Here is a 20,573-nt window from a genome sequence, read left to right on the forward strand (position 1 = left end):
AGGGGGCCTAGGACTGTGTGTAGGGTCCCTTCGATGGCTGCTGGCCTGGCTCTGCCGCTGTTGTCTCCTTCGTGCCAGTCCAGCAGGCACAGGAGGGGAGGCCTCAGTCACCGGTTCAGAGGGTGGCAGCAGTTTCCTGACCCCAAGAGCTCACAGTCTGTGTTCACTGTCACCTGGGTCCTGCCACCCGCCGGCCTCATCGCTTGGCCCCCGTCCCTCCCCAACTGCTGCAGCCCATGAACTTGCACTGACTGTTCCCTCCACTGAGAATCCCTCCCCCCCTTGGCTGCCAGCCCTCCTGATCCTCCAGGTGTCTGTGTAAACACACCCCACAGGTACGTACTGAGTCTCTCCCACAGGCCACTCACGGGCCACACGTGGCAGACAGAGCAGTGAGCAGACCAAAATCTCTGTCCTCCTGGGGCAAGTCAGAGGATGCTCCTTACTAAGGAGGAGAGTGGAAACACAGAAAGGGCTAAAGAAAGTCAGATAAAAGGTAGAAATGGTAGAAAGGATGGTTAGTGAAAGCCTTACTGAAAAATTGACATCTCTGTCAACTTGGGAAAGTCCCCAGTCCCTCCAAAGGGTCTTGGTCAGAGCAGCCGCAGGGTAGAGTGACCATCTTCTGACACAAGAGGAGGTTGGATGAGCAGGTTTGGGGAAGGATGATCAGGAGCTCAGGCAGACATGATAAATGCTAAGGTGTGGTGCAGCCAGTTGGGTTTCTGTGTTTGAAGGCGAAGGGACGTACAAGACCAATGAGGTGCTGTCAGCTGTGCCAAATACTACAGATGAGGACAGAGAACTGGCCACTGTGGCAGGACTGGTTTGCGGGCGTCGCTGGAGAAGAGCCATTTCTGTGGTGTGGTGGGGAAAATCTGATGGGAACTGACTCAAGAGACCATGGAGGAGAGAGATTAGAGCCCCCAAATACAGACGTCTCTTCAGGGTGCTTCCAGGGACAAAAATTAAGTAGCATCGGGGAGAGAAGGTGGGGGAAAGAGGTCTGGAGGATTTTTTCCAAGGTGGAAATTAAATGCTTCTCATGGGCTGAGGAGAAGAATCGTGAGAAAGGGAGAGAACACTGGAAGAGTAGGAGGGATGTGCTGGGACAATGTGTCCTGGAGGGGGTGGGGGCTCATGGCGACTGGGAACGTGAGACTCAGGACAGGAGGGAAGGAAAAGGCTGGCAGTGATGGTGAAAACCAAGGAGGAGACCTGCCCCACGTCCCAGCCCCTTCAGAGGAGGAAGAGGTGAGAGAGAGAGAGAGCCACATCCCCTCAAGAGGCTGCAGAAGCCATGTCACCAGGTTTCCATTTGAACCAGAACGTGAAGGAACATTCACACAAGAGTTTGAGGTTGTAGGACATTTTGCTGATGGCTGAACATGAGTTCTAGAAGATACAACCAAAGGTTATAGGGATGAGGGATGCCCCAGAAGCCCAGACTTCTTGCGAATTCTGACGTGATCCTGAATCGGGCAGGATGAAGAGGGTCCTGACCACCTCCATTTGCAGAGTTGTGGCAAGACTGAGGAGAGGGGGACTTGGCAGATGGAGCACACAGAGTTCTGAGACCCCTTCCTTAGTCCTGTGGCTGGGAGGGTAGAGGCCACAGGAGGCATGCGTGGTCTTAGCCCCCAGGATTGTGGCTTGTGGAGACCCATGGCCAGCAGAGGGCACCTCTTGCTCTGAGAACATCTGAGCAGTATTGGAATTGCTGCCAGGGCAGGTGTCTGCCCAGTGAACAGTCATGTATTTTTAATTAAATGACTCATTCCACACCCTTGACTTTAAGTCAGGTTTCACTTTGTTCTAGAAAAGTGCCATGGATTTCAGTTCAAAGTTAGCCCTGAATTGGCTTCCAAGTCAGAAGTGACTCAGGATGTCACCTGGAACCTGATAGGTAGAAGAAAATCCTCCAGCCCCATGGCAGACCTCTGGGACCAGACACTGGGGCAGAGGGACGGTGGGGGATAGTGTGCTTTTAACAAGGCCCCACGAGATACAGATGCATGCTTCAGTCTGAAAACTGCATGGGTCCATAGATGGTATCAAAGGTCAGGGCTGGGGCAAAGGACAGTCTTCAAGGCTGGTACTGACCACTGGCCATGTATCTGAAGAAGCCAGTCCACATACCACCAGTTTAGATTTCCCAGATAATAGACACACCTCCCATCAATCAAGGGACAGGCACCACAGGTATAAGGAAGGTCAGTATTTCCTTTGTGAGGTGGAGAGTGGCTCCAGCCGGTAAGTCTTCCCAGACCCCTGTCCCCATGCCCCAAAAGCTACCCCCTACCCACCCCTAATGTTTATCACATTTGTAGTTCATTGTGTAATCACCTTCCTTGGGACAGAAAGCTCCATGGGGATATGGATTGGTCCCATCTTTAATCACTGCTCTGTCCCTCATGCTGGCCATTTGGGTAGTATTTAATAAGTGTTGGCTGCACATGATAAATTGACAGAGCTTTGTAAAACCAATCCAGACCATTAATGTGGTGCCTGACTCAGAGGTGGGGATTCCCTCAGCAGTCCTCTGCCCCTCCCCCACTCCCTCCCTGACCCCTGCCTTGCAGCATTTGCTATTGTCCAACTCGGTAATATCTGGTATGAAAAAATGCCCGCCATCACTGTTGTTTTTCAAAATGTCCTCAGCTGTTCTTGCACATTTTTTTTTCTGGGTAAGCTTTAGAATTTTGTTAAGACCTCACCAATTGCTTTTAATTACAATTAGATTAAAGGTGTAGCTTAATTTGGGGTATGTCCTTTCTTAACCACAGTAAATCTTCCTATCCCAGAATGTTGCTCTCCAATTATTCACGCCTTCTTTTATGTCCTTAGTGAGATTTCACCATTTTTTTCACTCAGGTCCACTGTATTTTCTGTCTGATTGCTGTCAGTAAGTAAGTAAGCTGTTAGTTTCGTTTGGTTTTGGTACTGGCCCCTAACTGCATTCACTTATTAAACCTTACTACTTTGGGTTTATCATCTGGAGCATATCCAGGGAAAATAACATTTTTTTTCTCCATCCTTTTAATATTTGTGCTTCTCATTTCTTGCCTTCAATTGACAATCACAGCCAGTATAATGTTGAGAGTCTGATATTGCCTTCCTGCCTTTCCACTTTTTCTTTTTTTTTTTCCAACTTAATGTTTCACAATTCTGAAAAGAATGGTGCTGTTTCTTCTTTTTATAGAGATATTCCTCATTGTAGGAAGCGAGTATCATTCTGTTCCTATTTTATTGAGGATTTTTTCCTCCAAGAAATTGATTTTGAATTTTTTTAAAAGCCCTTACAGTGTCTAGCAAGAGAATCAAATTGTTTTTCCTTTTTGACTGTCTTTGATTTTTGGATGTGATTAATTATAGATTTCCTGATAGTTGGCCACTGAAACGTACTATACTTGGTCACGGTATTCTCTTTTAATAGCATGCTAGACTTGATTTACTAATATGTCACTTGAGATTTTGGTACATCTAATCCTAAGTAAGTTAGGTCTGTAGTCATCTTTTTGTTCTCTCTTTGGCAGGTTTTAGTGTCCAGGTTATATTACCTTCATGACATAATTTGCAACCTCTTCTCTGTCATAGGCGCTAGGAATTATCCACTCCTTAAACATACAAAAGAATCATCCTATGAAATACTCAGAGTGACTTTGGGTTACTAGCACTTTTTTTAACAATGTTATTGAGGTATAATTGATACACAAAACTATACATACTGAATGTATACAGTTTGAGGAGTTTGGACATACGTGTGCACCCACAATAGGGTCACCACGATCCAGGTGATATACATATTCATCACCTCCAAACATTTCTGTGTGTCCCTTTTTTTATTTTTAATAGTTTTTTTAAATTTACATCCAAGTTAGTTAGCCTATAGTGCAACAAAGATTTCAAGAGTAGATTCTTTAATGCCCCTTATCCCTTTAGCCCATCCCCCCTCCAACAACCCCTCCAGTAACCCTCTGTTGCTCTTCATATTTAAGTCTCTTATGATTTTGTCCCCCTCTCTGTTTTTATATTCTTTTTGCTTCCCTTCCCTTCTGTTCATCTGTTTTGTATCTTAAAGTCCTCATATAAGTGAAGTCATATGATATTTGTCTTTCTCTAATTTTGCTTAGCAGAATATCCTCTAGTTCCATCCACGTAGTTGTAAATGGTAAGATTTCATTCTTCTTGATTGCTCAGTAATACTCCATTGTGTGTGTGTATGTGTGTGTGTGTGTGTGTGTGTATGTGTGTGTGTGTATACACACCACATCTTCATTTTCTTTATTTTTTATTTTTTGGTAAAAATGTGTAACATGAGATCTATCCTGTTAATGAATTTTTATTTTTTATTTTTTTAATAATTTATTGTCAAGTTGGTTTCCATATAACACCCAGTGCTCATCACCACAAGTGCCCTCCTCCATGCCCGTCACCCCCTTTCCCTCCCCCCATCTGCCCTCAGTTTGTTGTCAGCATTAAAGAGTCTCATGGTTTGCCTCCCTCCCTCTCCCCCACTATTTTTCCCCTTCTTCTCCCCCACGGTCCTCTATTAAGTTCCTCCTAATCCTCCTATACGTGCAAATGTATGGTATCTGTCCTTCTCTGCCTGACTTATTTCACTCAGCATAGCACCCTCAAGGTCCATCCATGTTGCTACACATGGCCAGATTTCATTCTTTCTCATTGCCATGTAGTATTCCATTGTATAGATAAACCACATCTTCTTGATCCATTTGTCAGTTGACGGACATTTAGGCTTTTTCCGTTTTGGCAATTTCTTAATGAATTTGTAAATGTACAATACAATATTGTTGACTGTAGGCGATATGCTCTGGAGATCTCCAGAACCCATTCATCCAGCATAACTGAAAAGTAGCACTTGAAAGTTCCTTAAATATTCTCCTCTTGACTAATACTTGTTGATACATTTAAGTTTTTTTTCTTGAAGTATCATTGACATACAATACCCTATTCATTTCAGTAGTACATCATAGTAATTCAATAGTTTGGTATGTTGTGAAATGATCCCCATGAGAAATCTACTTAACCAGGCATGGTGGTTACAATATTATGGACCATATTCCTTCTGCTGTCTCTTACGTCCTCTTGACTGACTTATTTTATAACTGGAAGATTGCACCTCTTCATCCCCCTCACCTATTTTGACAACTCCCCAACCCATCTCCGCTCTGGTAAACAGCAGTGTTTTTCCTGTTTCTGTGAATCTGTTTCTGCTTTGTCTGGTTTGTTCATTTGTTTCATTTTTTAGATTCCATGTATAAGTGAAATCATATGGTATGTGTCTTTCTCTGATAGATTTCACTCTCCTTTCACGGTACTGCGATGATGTCACAAATCCTAATATTTCATTTTTTTCTAGGGCCAAGTACTGTTCTACTGTATATATGCCTCATCTTTCTTATCAGTTCCTCTATTGATGGACATTTAGGTTGTTTCCATATCTTGGCTATTGTGAATAATGCTGCAGTGAACATCAGTGTGCATGTATCTCTTCAGATTAGTGTATTTGTTCTGTTCAGATAAATACCCAGACGTGAAATTGCTGGGTCATAGGGTAACTTGTAACTTTTTGACGAACCTCCATTCTGTTTTCCATAGTGACTGCATCAATATATATTCATACCAACTGTGTACGGTGGTTCTTCTTTCTCCACATCTTCACCAACACTTGTTTTTGAGTTTTTGAGCTTAGCCATTCTGACAGGTGTGAGATGTTATCTCCTGGCGGCTTTGATTCACATTTCCCTGATGATAAGTGATGCTGAGCATCCTTTCATATACCTGTTAGCCATCTGTATGTCTTCTTCATAAAAATGTCTAATCAAGTCCTCTGCCCATTTTTTAATTGGGTTGTTTGTGTATTTTTTATATTAAATTGTAATGGTGCTTTATATATTTTGAATACTAACTCCTTATCAGATGTGGGATTTGCAAATGTCTTCTCCCATTTGGCAGGTTGCCTTTTCATTTGTTGATGGTTTCCTTTGCTGTGCAAATGCTTTCTAGTTGGATATAATCCCATTTGTTTATTTTAACTTTTATTGCCCTTGCCTGAAGAGACTGGTCCAAAAATGATTGCTAATACTGATGTCAGAGAGCTTACCACCTATGTTTTCTTCTAGGAGATTTTTGGTTTCAGGTCTTACATTGAAGTCTGTAGTACATTGTGAATTTATTTTTGTATATGGCCTAAGATAGTGGTCCTGTTTGGTTTTTTGGTATGTAGCTGCCCAGTTTTCCCAGCACCGCTTATTGAAGACACTGTCTTTTCCCCATTGTATATTATTGCCTTCTTTGGTACAGCTATAGTGACCATATGTACATGGGGCTCTCTGAACTATTCCTTTGATCTTTGGGGTGTGTGTGTGTGCGTGTGTGTGTGTGTCCACGTGCCAGTAGCAGACTATTTGGATTACTATAGTTTTATAATATAGTTTGAAATCAGGGAGTGTGAAACCTTCGGTTTTCTTTTTTCTTAAGATTGCCTTGTCTATTTGGGTCTTTAGTGGCTCCCTATAATTTTAGGACTCTGTTCTAATTCTGTGAATAGAGACATTCATTGTCCCCTTTGACATTTTCATGGGGATTGCACTGAATCTGTAGATTAAGTAGTATAGACATTTTAATAATGATAAATTTATTCAATCTATGACCATGGAATGTCTTTTCATTTATTCATGTCTTCTTCAGTTTCTTTCTTCAAAGTCTTATAGTTTTCAAACTACAAGTCTTTTACCTCCTTGGTTAAGTTTATTCTTAGGTATTTTATTCTTTTTGATGCAATCGTAAATGGGATTGTTTTTTGTAAAGTTTATTTCTTTTGAGAAACAGAGAAAGTGTGAGCAGGAGATGCAGAGAGAGAGAGGGAGAGAGAGAATCTCAAGCAGGCTCGACACTGTCAGTGCAGTGCCCAACACAGGGCTTGATCTCAGGACCGCGAGATCATGGCCTGAGCCAAAATCAAGAGTCAGTCACTTAACCGACTGAGCCACCCAGGCTTTCTGGGATTGTTTTCTGAATTTCTATCTCTGACAGCTGGTTATTAGTGTATAGAAGAACAACCAATTTCTGTTTGTTAATTTTGTATCCTCTAATTTTACTCAGTTTATTTATTAGTTCTAGCAGGTTTTTGATGGAGTCTTTAGGGTTTTCCATATTAAGTATTACGGCATCTGCAAATAGTGACAGGTTTACTTCTTCCTTTCCAATTTGGCTGCTCTTTATTTCTTTTTCTTGCCTATTGCTGTGGCTAGAACTTCCAGGACTATGTCACATAAAAGTGGAAGAGTGGACCTACTTGTCTTTTTCTTGATCTTATAGGAAAAGCTCTCAGCTTTGCACCACTGAGTATGATGCTAGCTGTGGGCTTGTCACTATTTGTCATATATACCCTTTATTATGTTATGGTGCCTTCCTTGTATACCCACTTTGTTCAGAGTTTTTAATCAGTAAGGTTTCCTTTTAAGTGATCCATTTCATTAGGATTTTCATATTTATTACCTATAATTGATTCTAGCATTTTTATATTTTTTATTTTTTTAATGTTTGTTTATTTTTGAGAGAGAGAGCACGCACAAAAGTAGGGGAGGGGGCAGAAAGAGAGAGAGAGAGACACAGAATCCAAGGCAGGCTCCAGGCCCTGAGCTGTCAGCACAGAGCCCGTGCAGGGCTCGAACTCACAAACCATGAGATCGTGACCTGAACTGAAGTTAAGATGCTTAAACGACTGAGCCACCCAGGCACCTCTATATTTTAATATTTTTTAATTCCCTGTGTTCTTTCTCCACTTTTTTTTTCATTGATCTAACTTGCCAGAAATTTGGCTTACTGACTTTTACAGACATCCAGGTCTTAGATTTATTTATCAGTTCTACTCTTTTTTGACTAATTGATTCAGTCATTTCTGCTTCTTTCTCTATTGATTCTTCCCTCACTTTCTTTAAATTTACTTTATGTCTGCTAGGCAGGCTTGTATAAATAAATGGTGAGCTAGCAAGAGCCCAAGTTTATTAACTCCCACATCATGGCCACACACACTGTAGGACTCTGGGTGTTCTATCGCCATCTCCAACTCCCTACCATTCCAGTGCCCCTCGGCCCCACAGTTCTGTCTCTGTGCTCTTGACTTACACCCTCCTGACCAAAACTCTATGATCTATCCAACCTGAACCCTGTTCCTCCCTCTACCAAATTCACAGTGTAAGGAAATTATCCAGATAAGTTACTATTTCCTCGTTGAACAAAAAAGAGTCAGAGAAGGGAGATCCACTTTCATATTCTAAGCAGCCCTCCAGATGTGTCTTTGTTAGAGCCCTGGTTGCCTCCTCCAGCCCAGTGGCCTGATCTGCACACCTGGAACTCTCCCCCAGAACCACCAACAAAGAAAAACTGGGAAATGACTCGGATGTATTGTTGTTAGGTCTCTTTGTGGTTGTCACAGGGTGCCTCTGAGCACTTGTTACGGAAACAGCTCGGGGCTATTCTGAAGGTGGGTTCGTGCCCTTTGCTGGTTGTCCATTTGGCTTTCTCCTCAGCCCCCCAGCTTTGCCCCACCAGTGAACCAGAGAAAAGACTTGAATCTCAGAATGAGTTAATGAGATTATTAATGGGCTCCCGAGGAGTTTTGAGAGGAACTGCACAGTCCATGTCTCATGGGGCACTGGAGTTTTTCCTTTGTCCCCAGCCACGCACAGATCACTGGACATCTTGCTCATGTTCTGGGATCCCCTGTGGCCTCCTTCATAAGCATCAGTTTGTTCTACCTCTGGTCCCAAGAAAAATCTCTCTCCTAAAGTACTGGGAAGCTTTCTTTTCTCAGACAATAGGGGCTTCCAGATACCTCTGGGAAAATATAGTGGCCTGCTTCGGGAAGAACCCATCTTCTACTTTTCCACAAGGTGTGTGTTGAGTTTAATATCCAGGTGCCTTTACATAAACTCTTAGAAACCCGTTTTGGAAGTATGTTGAGTAAAATAAATGGATAACTAAGAGCCCTCAATTCCACTGAAAATGATAATTATTTTATTTCCTGGGCCCACAGCTAGGAGTAGGAGGGAAGATGCTCTAAACAGTCTTCATTTTCTCCAGGCATTTCCCCCACAGACAGCCCAAGTAGGAAAGGCCAGTGATCTGTGGTGGGTGCTGACACTTCGTCCATCCTTGTTTTTCTGATGAGTGGGACAATCACATCCTTGGCCCTAAATTTGACTGACAGGGCTCATGGCTGAGTTACTCAAGGCACACTTGCCTTTCATCCATGGTGTGGGGGGTAAGAAGTGGAGAAATAACAGTGATCCAATAGAATGATCCATGGACTTCCCCGGAGTGGTGATGTAATTAGCAGCCCTGCCAGTCAGTGACCATAAGTGCTTTGTGAAGCACTTCCTGCAAAAAATTAAGCCCCTGTCCAATGGCTTTCCCATAACAGAAATAATATATCTGAATTTTATTCATTTAGAAATAAATTTGCGGTGGCTGTTGCTCTTTACATGTAGCAGCTGAGTAGCATTAAATATTTGGATGTCTTTCTGATCATATTTAGAATAATGATGAAAGCTATGAATTACAGGGTACAAAGGCTGACATGTTTATTGCTTACAATCCATTTTATAGCCCTTTCTTTTAGGGCTTGAGTTGCTGAATGGGATGATGGTAAGCGGGTTACAAAGAGAACTCTAGAATTGCCTGTCGGTTCACCCCTCTGGAGCAGGTCTCAGGGCCAGAGCTCAGGCCTGAGGCTAGGCAGGGGCTCTCTCTGACCAGCGCCAACTTCATCCACAGTCCCGCCAGTCATCCGTGTGTATCCTGAGACCCAGGCACAGGAGCCCGGCGTGGCAGCCAGTCTGAGGTGCCATGCAGAGGGCATTCCTATGCCCAGAATCACTTGGCTGAAAAATGGCATGGACATCTCAACCCAGATGTCGAAACAGCTCTCCCTTTTAGGTAAGAACTGCCCTCCATGTCTCTGTGCTATTCCCGTCAAGTTCTAGCTGACAGTTTCTCCAGGAATGGAAATAAGACACATGATTTGTTTCTAAGTCAGACATGCTGGGAGTGAACAAATGTATCCCCAAATTTTCCTGCTCTCTGGGTTCATGCAGGTCTTGCGGGCTTTTTGAGCACAATGATGACAAGCTGCCAGTCGGGTCCCATGCCAGCCTCAGTCATTCCAGCCCTTCCCAGCTGTGTTTCACAGTTGTTGGCTGCGCTCAGCCAAGGGGCTGTGTTTCTAACTTCAACACTGAATAGAAGGGAGACGGGATTGGGGGCGGGGGGAGGTCCCCAGCTGAGCAGACTATATTGAGCACTGTCCTTCCTCCAGCCAATGGGAGCGAACTCCACATCGGCAGTGTCCGGTATGAAGACACGGGGGCATATACCTGCATTGCCAAAAATGAAGTGGGCGTGGACGAGGATATCTCCTCACTTTTCATCGAAGACTCCGCTAGAAAGACCCGTGAGTTCCACTCTTTGCTTTGAGCTCCTCATTGAGCTGGTTGGGAGGTTTCAGGTTTAAGTGTACCAACTCACCAGAGCCACAGCCACCAGCCATGAGCCCCTAAAAACAGCTCTGTATGCTTCTGTGCTCAAAGCTGGGAGCAGAGAGGGCCCAAAGGTGAGCAGACCTTCCCTGGCAACCTACACAAAATAGAGAGAGGAAACGCCCTGGACACCAGACGGAGCCCAGGACCACAAAGAAGCTCACATAACCTAGCCCCAGTTCTGCCTCCCACTTGCTGTATGACTAGAGCCTCTGTCCCACCCCCACAGAATTCTTCATACTATGCACCCACCAGCCATTGGTGCGGACTCCATATACAATAGACTAGATAGATAGCAGTTCATGAATTGTATCAAAGGCTGCCATCCCACCATGGCCCAGGAACTGGCCTGGGAACACATGTACAAATAACCTTTATACTCCAGGGATTAGTGCCTACCCAGCATGTCCATGTGTTCCCCTTGTACCCATTGCCACCAAGTGGCTCTGCAGGTGCGATTTCATGGATGTGGGTGATAGACGTGGTCTCGTTCCCTTGTTCAAAGGCCCCAAGCGGAGTTTTCCTCGTCCACTGAGATCATCAGAAGTGTTTCAGATGGTCTTCCTAAGAGAATCCTAGGTGAAACTCAACGTGACTTCTAGAAATAATCCACAAACTCTGGCAGAGAGGTTGCTCATTCCCGTCAGCCACAGACATGGAGGATCCCATTGGTTCCTGTGATCCTGGGACCTGATTTCAAAGATTCAGTAGAAATTGCAAGAGTCCTGAGACCTGGAAACATGTGTCCATGTCCACAGTCCTGTCAGAGCACTGTTGCTGGGGTGGTGAGTGGTGCAGACTCTATACGTGATGGAGTAGGTAGCAGTATATCCAGGAATGGGATCCTTACAGTCAAGATTCTGACATTACTTTGTTCTTTTTCCTTCCCTCAATCATGTTCCTGCCTTCCTCTTCTCTGACGCTGTAGTTGCAAACATTCTGTGGCGAGAGGAAGGTACCAAGCTTACTTGTTCTTTTGTGCTTGTGATCGCCTATGTTCATCCTTCCATGATGGGCCATCTTTCCATGAGCCGCCCTCTGCTTTTGTAAACACCAAGCAGTCCTCACAAATTGGGGACCATGGGCCAGATCACATGGGAGGGATGGAGGTCAATGTCAAACTCAAATGGCACGTGCACAGAAGGAGATTCAAAACCTGTGTCTTTAATGGACCCCAGTCCATTAGAACTTAAAAGTGGAAAGCTGCCATCTAAAGCTATTTGAAACTCCTCACTGAAGGAGACTACTTGGCGGGGGCTCCTGGTCAGAATTGGCTTTCAACTTTTTTCCAGGAGCAAGTACTGGTGTTGGGGTTTAGTGTACACTTTGAGGAAATGCCAAAGAAAAAAAGCCACCCTGATTTCTGTAAACGTATGTTTACATGTATATTTACGAAGTGAATAGATTTTTTTAATGTTATCATGATCAAACAATCTTTGGGTATTATATTGGACCATAAAAATCATTTTTATGCATCAAAAATAGTCTAACCCTGACAGTTTCATGTGGTTCAAAAAATAGCAAGCCCATGTCAGAGCTGGGCTATAGAGCCTGAGTCACAGCTTGAGGTGCATGTGCATATGTGGACCTCGGCCCAGCGCAGCCTGTCCACCAGAGCAGAGTTGAGATCCCCTGGAGGTAACTTATTCTCTGCTTCAGCGGACCGGGTAGGGGGGGAGAAGTATGAGAAGCAGCAGAACATACCGTGTGATTTCAGGGCTAAACACTAAATCTCCCTCTTGCAAAACAGCATATTTCCCGTCTGAACGGGAAATCACACAGTGTTACGTAGTGTCTAGCGTGTGCATGCACACACAGGCTCAGAAGTTTCCCAGACATCAGGCATGGCAGCTCACGGTGGGTCTTGAGAGCAGAAGCGGGTCCTGGGAAATGAGGAATTGCTGCCAATAGGCCTTATGATTCCTTGGAAGAATAAGTCATAGCAACGGCCACTCATCATGGCCACTTGTCATAGGCCATAGGCCATGATGCACACAGAGAGCTGTGGGTCTTGAAGAGGTGGTAGTTTTCTAAGGTGACTTCATTATGAAGGGGCTCAAGTTTCAAAAGTGGAGGCCAGCGAAGAATGCAGGAGGCCCTCAGGTGTGTGCAATGCAGCCATTAGTGGCCCCCAACTTGAGGCCAGCTTAAGACCCATGCTGCCTCCAGGGTTCGGGCTGGCAGGTGCCGCCCTGCTCATGGGCAGCGCCGCACTGAACACATTCCACCCCATGTGCACAGCCAGGCTGGACCACTCAGAGCTGGAGACAGGGACATACAGAAAGAAAACCAAATAGGGCACAGGCCGCAGGGAACTGTCCAGTCTCCCCACGAGAAATGGGATGATGAGGGCACGCCAAAGCACAGAAAGCTCCTTGGGGCCCCCATAATCAAAGTTAACCTCACACAGAATCTTGCAGGGGCCTGGATCATAAGGCCATGTCTTCTGTGAAGTCAGGTGTTTGTGGAGTGTCACGCTACCTTGCGAACTGTGAGCAAGGCGCCGTGCTTGGCCTCGCACGTGGCTACCGCTGCAAACCCCACGTGGAGCCCACTGAGCTTTTGGTGTTAGGCTGCCTCAAGGAGCTGGCAATTTCCCAAGAGGCCCCAGGAGGCTGTTTCTGGGGTCTGTGCTTTTGCAAGAACTTTGACCCCTAGGTCTGAGCAAGAAAAGTTTGCCAGGTGAGAATGTGCAGAAGAGGAGGCCCTGCTGAGGCAAGACAGGTGGGGACAGAGTAAATATGTGCCAAAAGCTGGGATGCTGTGAGAGCAGAGAAGGGGCACTCCTGGGCGGCCGTTTGGTCTGGCTCTCACCCTGGGATTCCCCACTGGGATCTGTGCAGGGTGCTCCCAGCCACAACCAGCATCTGAGAGGCCAGGGTAACGCTGTTGCCAGTGACGGGAGCCCTCCTGCCCAGAGCCCCTCTTAGCACAGAACCAGAGGCAGTTAATAATGTGCCATGGAGTCAGGGACCTCTGTCCACACTGGGAACCACAGGCACGGCTGCTTCCTGGTCACCAGCACCTCGAGGCTCAGAAAACTGGCTGCAGAACTACTGGAAGCAGGTGGCATGGTGGCATATGTGCCTGTTTTATTGTTTTCTTTCTGTTTTTAATTCTTTGATGTTGTTTTTGAGAGAGCACGCATAAGCAGGGGAGAGGCAGAGAGAGAGTGAATCCCAAGCAGGCTACACACTGTCAGTGCAGAGCCTGACATGGGGCTCGAACCCACAAACCATGAAACCATAACCTGAGCGGAAATCAAGAGTCAGATGTTCAACCAATGCCCCTGTTTTACAGTTTTATCACGCTAAAAATCTTCCCCAGATAGTCAGTTAAGTCCATACACCAGTTTTCTCAGCATGCTAGGAAAAAGCATGTTTTTCATAGATTTAATATTCTTAGCATTTACAAAAATCTGTTTCATATTCTACCTTCCCGAGAAATGTAGTGAGGGAGAAAGAGAAAGGGAGGGGGACTCAGACCTCACCTGTCTTTGTGCCATGTTTACCTTTTATGGAGAGGCGTGGCGAGGGGACAGAGCCCAGAGCCTGGGTCAGGGTCCAACCCCAGCTCTGGCATACATGCAAGCAGCCTCCACCAAGCCTCTTGCCTTCCTTGAATCTCAGGGTTTTTTGTCTTTATAGTAAGGAGACTGAACTAGCTGGTCCCAAGATCCCTTCTCTGCTGGTCTGAGGGCATTTCTACCCATGTGACCATAGCCCTGGGTGGTGATGGGAGCAGGCAGGTGGGTGTGATCAGGCTGTGGGCTGCCACGGGGCTGCCACAGCTCAGGTCATGATCTCATGGTTTGTGGGTGTGAGCCCTGCATTGTGCTCTGTGCTGACAGCTCAGAGCCTGGAGCCTGCTTTGGATTCTGTGTCTCCCTCTGTCTCTGTCTCTCCCCTGCTCATGCTCTGTCTCTGTCTCTCTCTCTAAAATAAACATTAAAAAAAAAAAAAAAAGGGCAGAGGTAGGGCAATCTGTCTTGAAGGAGGAGTTTTCTGGCACAGGCAGGGCAGGACTAAGCACAAATGAGTACCAGGCACAGCACTCTCAGCACCCGGTGTTCCAGGCAGTAGCGCTCTATGTAAACGTGTTTTAAAATAAGATCTTTTGTTTTTCTGGCCTGAACTGATCCATACTGATCTGACTAACGGACGACAAGTAAACAAGGAACGCTCTGATTTTCAGAATAGGAAAGGGCACGTGTATGTCAAAGCCAAGGCTGTGCTGGTGTCCAACCCGAGGTGCCCTAGGGCAGAGGGGTGTGTCTGGAAGGAGATCCTGGGGCCTGCGGAGTCCTTGATAGGCTGTAGTGCTTTGGAACCCTCTGGCGCTTTGTCTCCTTGCTCCCCACACACCACTTGCTCATCTCCCATCACCTTGAGCTGGACTTGCATTTCACACCTTGACCGCAAGCACCCAAACCGCAGGTTTCATGTGTGTGTGTGTGTCGTGGCATGTGAGCCTGCCGAGGGGCCGGCTGCTGGGGGCAGCATAGCCATGGCTGTGTTTGCCCCTCGCAGGCCTCAGTGTGGGAAATATGTTCTATGTGTTCTCGGACGATGGCATTACCATCCTGCACCCCGCGGACTGCGAGGTCCAGAGGCGCCTCAGACCCACTGAGAAGATCTTCATGAGCTATGTAAGTTTCTGTGCCGGGGGCCCTCACACGCCAACAGCATCCTGAACATCAGGCTTGGACTGGTGTGCCCCTTGATTTCAAAATTCCATTTGCTAGATGAGGTGTGGCTCCACATGCGCACTAGGGCTCAGGGAGGGTCATGTTGGCTGAGGGTTTAAGTTCTCACTCCTTCCTCAGGCAGCCCCTTCTGTGCACAGAGCCTGAGGTGGCACCCAGGGCTTGTTTCTGGTCCCCACAAGTTCATAGAGAAAGGACGGACACAGCGGTGTGAACAGCCAGCCAAACCAGTGCACTGGAACATTGAGGAACAAGGCCTCTCCTGACTGGCAAGAGCAAAGTTAGAGAAGTCTCCCGAGCAGGTGACACCTGGGCTCAGGTTTGAAGGACAAGCAGGAACTGATGATTTCTAAAGGAAATGTTATGCATCCAGCACACAGAGGCATAAGCCGTCAGGTCACTGCTGGGGAATCGCAAATCCTCTGTATGCCTGGAGGGAAGCGTGGATGTGAGAAAGGCCCAAGATCAGGATGACAGGAGACAAGGGTCAAAGCTGATGCATTTTAAAGGTATTCTTAAAGATCTGGGGACCTCTGGAGGACTTGACATGAAGCATGGCCCTGATCAGGTTGGTTTAGAACAGGTGCAGAGCCCCAGTGAGGGTAGTGACCGGAAGGACTGGACTAGATGCACAGAAGCAGGGGAGGAGACTGTTGTGATTATCCAGGTGAGAGATGGCAGGGACCTTGTCAAGCCAGTGGCAGTGGCAATGGGAAGAATTGAGTTGATTATAGTGCAATCACAGGTCAGATCAACAGAGAGGATGAGCAAAACCTGGGGTCTTGCTGGGAGGAGCAGAGTGCCCTTCACTCCGGAGGAGAGGCAGGTTGGGGGGATACAGTTCGTTCTCTAACTCTCTCTCAGGCATGTGCCCCATTCCCAGTCTGGTGCCGGGGACCCCACAAGCAGGGCAGATAGGCTTCCCGCCAAGCAGATGACGGTGGCCTGTGATGCACTGAAATTCAGATGCCTACGGGACACAAGCATAGAAACATCCAGAAGGACAGGGACAGGGAGTGGCATACCAATGGTGAGTTGGAGAGCCCTTGGCTTCTGGCAGGCAAAAGAAGTTGCTTTAAGGAAGCCTGGAGAACACAGGTCATAAAACCTAAGGGAGGCCAAGTTGACAAAAGGAAGAGGTCCTTAACCAGTCAGTAGAGGAGGTGACCCTGGAGGTTCTCAGGGGCCCCCAAGGAACCAAGGGAGAGAGCATAAAACATGTGCATGTCTCAAGGGTCAGAGGTGCTACAAAGTATGAGGCCAAATGCAAAGTGGCAATACATGGACAGAGGCAGAAGAGATCATTGCCAGTAGTAGGTCTCAGAAAGCCCTTCTAGCCCTCAAGACCTTGTCCACACGTGTCCCCCAGGCTGTGCTTCCCCACCTCCCCTCACCCCACTCCAACTTACCCTTCCTCACTCCCACCCTACCCTACCCCACCTCGCCCTTCCTCACCCCACCCCAACTTAACCCCTTCTTACCCCCACGGCACCCTACCCCATCTCACCTTGCCTCACCCCACCCCTACTTACCTTCCTCACCCCCACCCTACCCTACCTCACCTCACCCCACCTCACTGCCTCTCCCGCTGATATCCCACTTGGCATTGTGTTGATGGTTTCTTGCATGAGGTATGACCTCTTCCACCAAATCCTAGCTACTTGAGGTTAGAACTATGGCATTAATGTGAAAGGGTCCTCTCAAGCCCCCCCATGCCATCCCCTTGAAGACACACAGTGAATGAACTGGTGACCCTGCCAGGCCTGGGGCTCCTGGAGCAAGTGGGCTGGGCCGGCAAGTCCTCACAACCAGCTTGCAGCATTGCTGTGCTGGCCATCAGTAGGTCTCCTGCAGCTGCATTTCTCACATTGGTAGCTTTGAAACAGCTGCTTTCCAGGCTATATCACTTAAATTAATCATTTTTAGAAGTGTTACCCCTGATGAATTTTCCTTCCATGTAATAGCCGTGAAACCAACTAGAAAGAGTGGTTCTAGTTAACTTCTGGCAGTTAGGTTTAAATAATTGTACCTTGCCATATTGGCACTAATTTCTCATAGATTTGCAATAACGTAACCTGTAGCTTGAGGGAAATTGCTCACATCCCATCCGCAACTCAAATTTCCCAAAAACCTAGGACAAGACATGGTAAGAGATTGGTCTTTGAGTGGATCGGGCATACAGTAAGCTGTGGCACAGTCCGAAACAACAGTGTGCTCTTCTAGAAAATGCCCAACACCTCGCAAGAGGGTTGCAATAAAGCAAGCCTTTTATAAAAGTGCCGCGTGAATAGGAGGTTGGTGCCTCCTCTCTTGTGGCCCTCTGTTGGATTAGGTCTCCCCGTTGCCCAGTGAGCTGCAGTAACGTGGACTTGGTAAGGGCACAGGCTTCTGAACCAGGCACACCTGGGTTCTGATCCCACTTTTGTCACTGGAGGCCTTGGTGGCTTTAGGAAAATTACCCAATGCTTCCCAGCCTCTGTTTTCTCATACATAAACTGGCATCACTGTGAGGTTCAAATATGACCATGATGACAGACAGCGGCAAGAGTAGAAGGCAAGAAGAGCTCTGCTCCAAAGCTATTGCAGTCACTTAGGAAAGAACCAGAAAGTATGTAAGCTCAGGAATTTGGAGGTCATCCCCATAGTCCTTGGTGACTGACGGCACAGGAAAAGGAAGCATGCTTGATCTTGGCTGGCAAGCTGCTGCTAAAGACCCGGCAGAGGAGCAAGTGTGGAGGAGAGGAAGAGCTCAGGGGTGGATTGCCAAGTATGAGAGGGCTGTGGGACAACCAAGCCAGAACACTGGAGAAGGTGGCTCTGAGCTAAACACACAGACCTGGGAGCCATGGGCATATGGGTACTGACTAAAGCCCGGGCGGTAGACAAGACAGACCACCAAGGGTGTGTGTGAGTGGTGTGAGTTGGTTACCTGAACAAAACCCTGAGGGTCATAGTTCAGGGACAGGCAGATCAAGAGGGACCACAAGGAAGACTGAGACAGAGCGGGACCAGAGTCATGATGAAAAATGAGAGAACAAGGTCTCCTTTTTCACTCATATATTCATTCAACAAATGTATTGGAGGCACCCATTCTGTCCCAGGCACGTGACTAGGTGCTAAGGATACAGCAGTGAACCAAGCAGACAAAGAGCCATCTAGAGAAAGAGAGACCAAACAGACATAGACAAATCAACGCATGAAGGTGGCAAATCACAGGTGCAACAAGGAACCTGGTGATGCCAGCTTGGCGGTCAGAGAGGGCTTCTCCATAAGGTGGCCTGTAGGCAGAGACCCGAATGAGGGAGTAAACTGTGCAGATATCTGGGGAAGGGCATTCCCAGCAAAGGTAACAGCCAATGCATCCCCAAGGCCTGGGGCAGGAGGGTGACGAAGGGAAGAAAAGCATGCCATGTGCATGAGACATGGTGGGTAATGGAGGGAAAAGCTGAAGTTCGGAGAGCAGCAGGAGCCAGAGCGGACAGGGCTCTGTCTTCAGGAAAGACTTGGATCTTATTGTGAACAAAAAGGGATGTTAATGGAGTAGGGGGTGTTGAAAAAGGGAGGGACATGGACATTGACAACAGTTAGGGGAGAGGGGGACAGGTTGGAATCAAGGCGCACGACCTGGACACAGTGTAGCAGTTACTCAGGCAACAGATAATGTCACTTGAGCCAAGGTGATGGATGTGGAATCAGTGAGGGAAAGTGAAATTCTGAATGTATTTGCACTGGATGAGGGCTGTGGGTATAGGGAGGAAAAGAGTCAAAGGTCGCCTCAGGGGTTTTGGTCTCTGCAAGAAAAGCAGCGGGGCTGCCATTTTGTTAATGGGATGAGCAGGATTGGGAGGTAAAATTGGGAGTTGGTTTTGGACCAAGAGTTTGAGGTATACATCCAATAGCCAAATAGAGCAAGGTGGTTGGCTGCGTAATTCTGGAGTTCAGAGAAGAGGCTTGAACTAAAGATAGAAATTTGGGAGATGTAAGCATGTAGATGGTATTTGATGCTATAGGTTTGGATGAGATTAGCAAAAGGAGTGGACTTGAAAGAGGGAAGGTCATCCAGTGGCCCCTGTGCATTCTGACATACAGGATGAGAAAACTGAGCATGATCGATCAACAGAGAAGGATCCGGCACTGGGGTGGGATGGAGGAGAAGGAAGCAAGGGATAGCACAGTGTCAGATGATGTCCCAAGTTCAAGTAAAAAGATGGTGCAGGTTTAATTTAATAACTAGGAAGTCAGTACTGAGCTCTGGGAGCCTTGCCGGCTTTGTGCTAAGGAAGAAGAAAGGGTAGGTCACTCTTCGGGAAGCCTGGCCGCTGAAAGACATTTTCTATATGAAGGGGATGCAGAGAGGGAGAGGTTCACATGGAGGAGGAGGAAAAGACAGGCCTGGAGGCTGCAGATGAAAAAACCCACCAAATGGAGTTTACAGCCTCAAAAGTGGGAGGGGATGAAAGTTGAAGGTTAAGAGAAAAGCCGGTGACATGGGAGGATTCAGGTGCCATGTTTGTGGATTCCAAGAGAGGGACAGAAGAGAGGGGAGAGGGAACCCACACATGGTAGGGGGAACAAGGGATTAAGAAGATATATGGCAGCCTGTCTCCTTCACAGGAAGAAATCTGTCCTCAAGGGGAAGGGAATGGCACCCAGCCCTGCCATTGGGCATCGGCAGTGAACATCAGGCACCGGTACATCTACGTGGCCCAGCCAGCACTGAACAGAGTCCTCGTGGTTGATGTGCAAGCCCAGAAAGTCCTACAGGTACGTCTCTCTAAAGGAGTGAGGGGGCTTCCTGCTCTGGGGCACAGCCGGTCACATTTCTCTTGGCTTCCTGCACATTCCCCAGCTCCTAGTACACACAGTCAGAATAGGGGTGGGGCCGGGAAAGGGGCAGCAAAGAAGGTTCCTGGGCAGTTAGTCATCAGTATTTATTGCCTACTATGGGCCAAGCACTGTGCTAGATTCTTGGAAAATAGCCATGAGCGAGAAGTGAAGTCCTAGAATTTAAAATCTAGTCTGGCAGACAGACCATAAATCAGAATTTTAGAGAGCTGTAAATTGTAAGAGCTATTATTTACAGGTCAAATGTGACAAAGGAAATGGCAGACTTTTTAAAAATGTTATTAGTGTTTATTTTTGAGAGAGAGAGGCAGACACAGAGACACAGAATCTGAAGCAGGTTCCAAGCTGTAGGCACAGATCCTGATGTGGGACTTGAACCCACAAACCGAGAGATCATGACCTGAGCTGAAGTTGGTCGTTTAACCGACTAAGCCACCCAGGCACCCTGGAAGACTCTT

General features: G+C 46.9%; 1 protein-coding gene across 1 annotated transcript in view; it reads left to right on the forward strand.

Annotated features, from left to right (window-relative positions):
• FSTL4 (follistatin like 4) overlaps window positions 1-20,573 on the forward strand; it is a 133,672-nt gene that overhangs the window by 95,764 nt on the left and 17,335 nt on the right. Inside the window, exons 6-10 of the mRNA XM_039221384.1 lie at window positions 9,805-9,966; window positions 10,346-10,480; window positions 11,494-11,520; window positions 15,095-15,213; window positions 19,885-20,034. Coding sequence (XP_039077315.1) covers window positions 9,805-9,966; window positions 10,346-10,480; window positions 11,494-11,520; window positions 15,095-15,213; window positions 19,885-20,034 — 593 coding nt within the window. The remainder of the gene's footprint in view (window positions 1-9,804; window positions 9,967-10,345; window positions 10,481-11,493; window positions 11,521-15,094; window positions 15,214-19,884; window positions 20,035-20,573) is intronic.

This window comes from Hyaena hyaena, unplaced genomic scaffold (assembly GCF_003009895.1).
Source record: "Hyaena hyaena isolate Hyena2069 unplaced genomic scaffold, ASM300989v1 scaffold_978, whole genome shotgun sequence".
In the NCBI taxonomy this organism is placed as follows: Eukaryota; Metazoa; Chordata; class Mammalia; order Carnivora; family Hyaenidae; genus Hyaena; species Hyaena hyaena.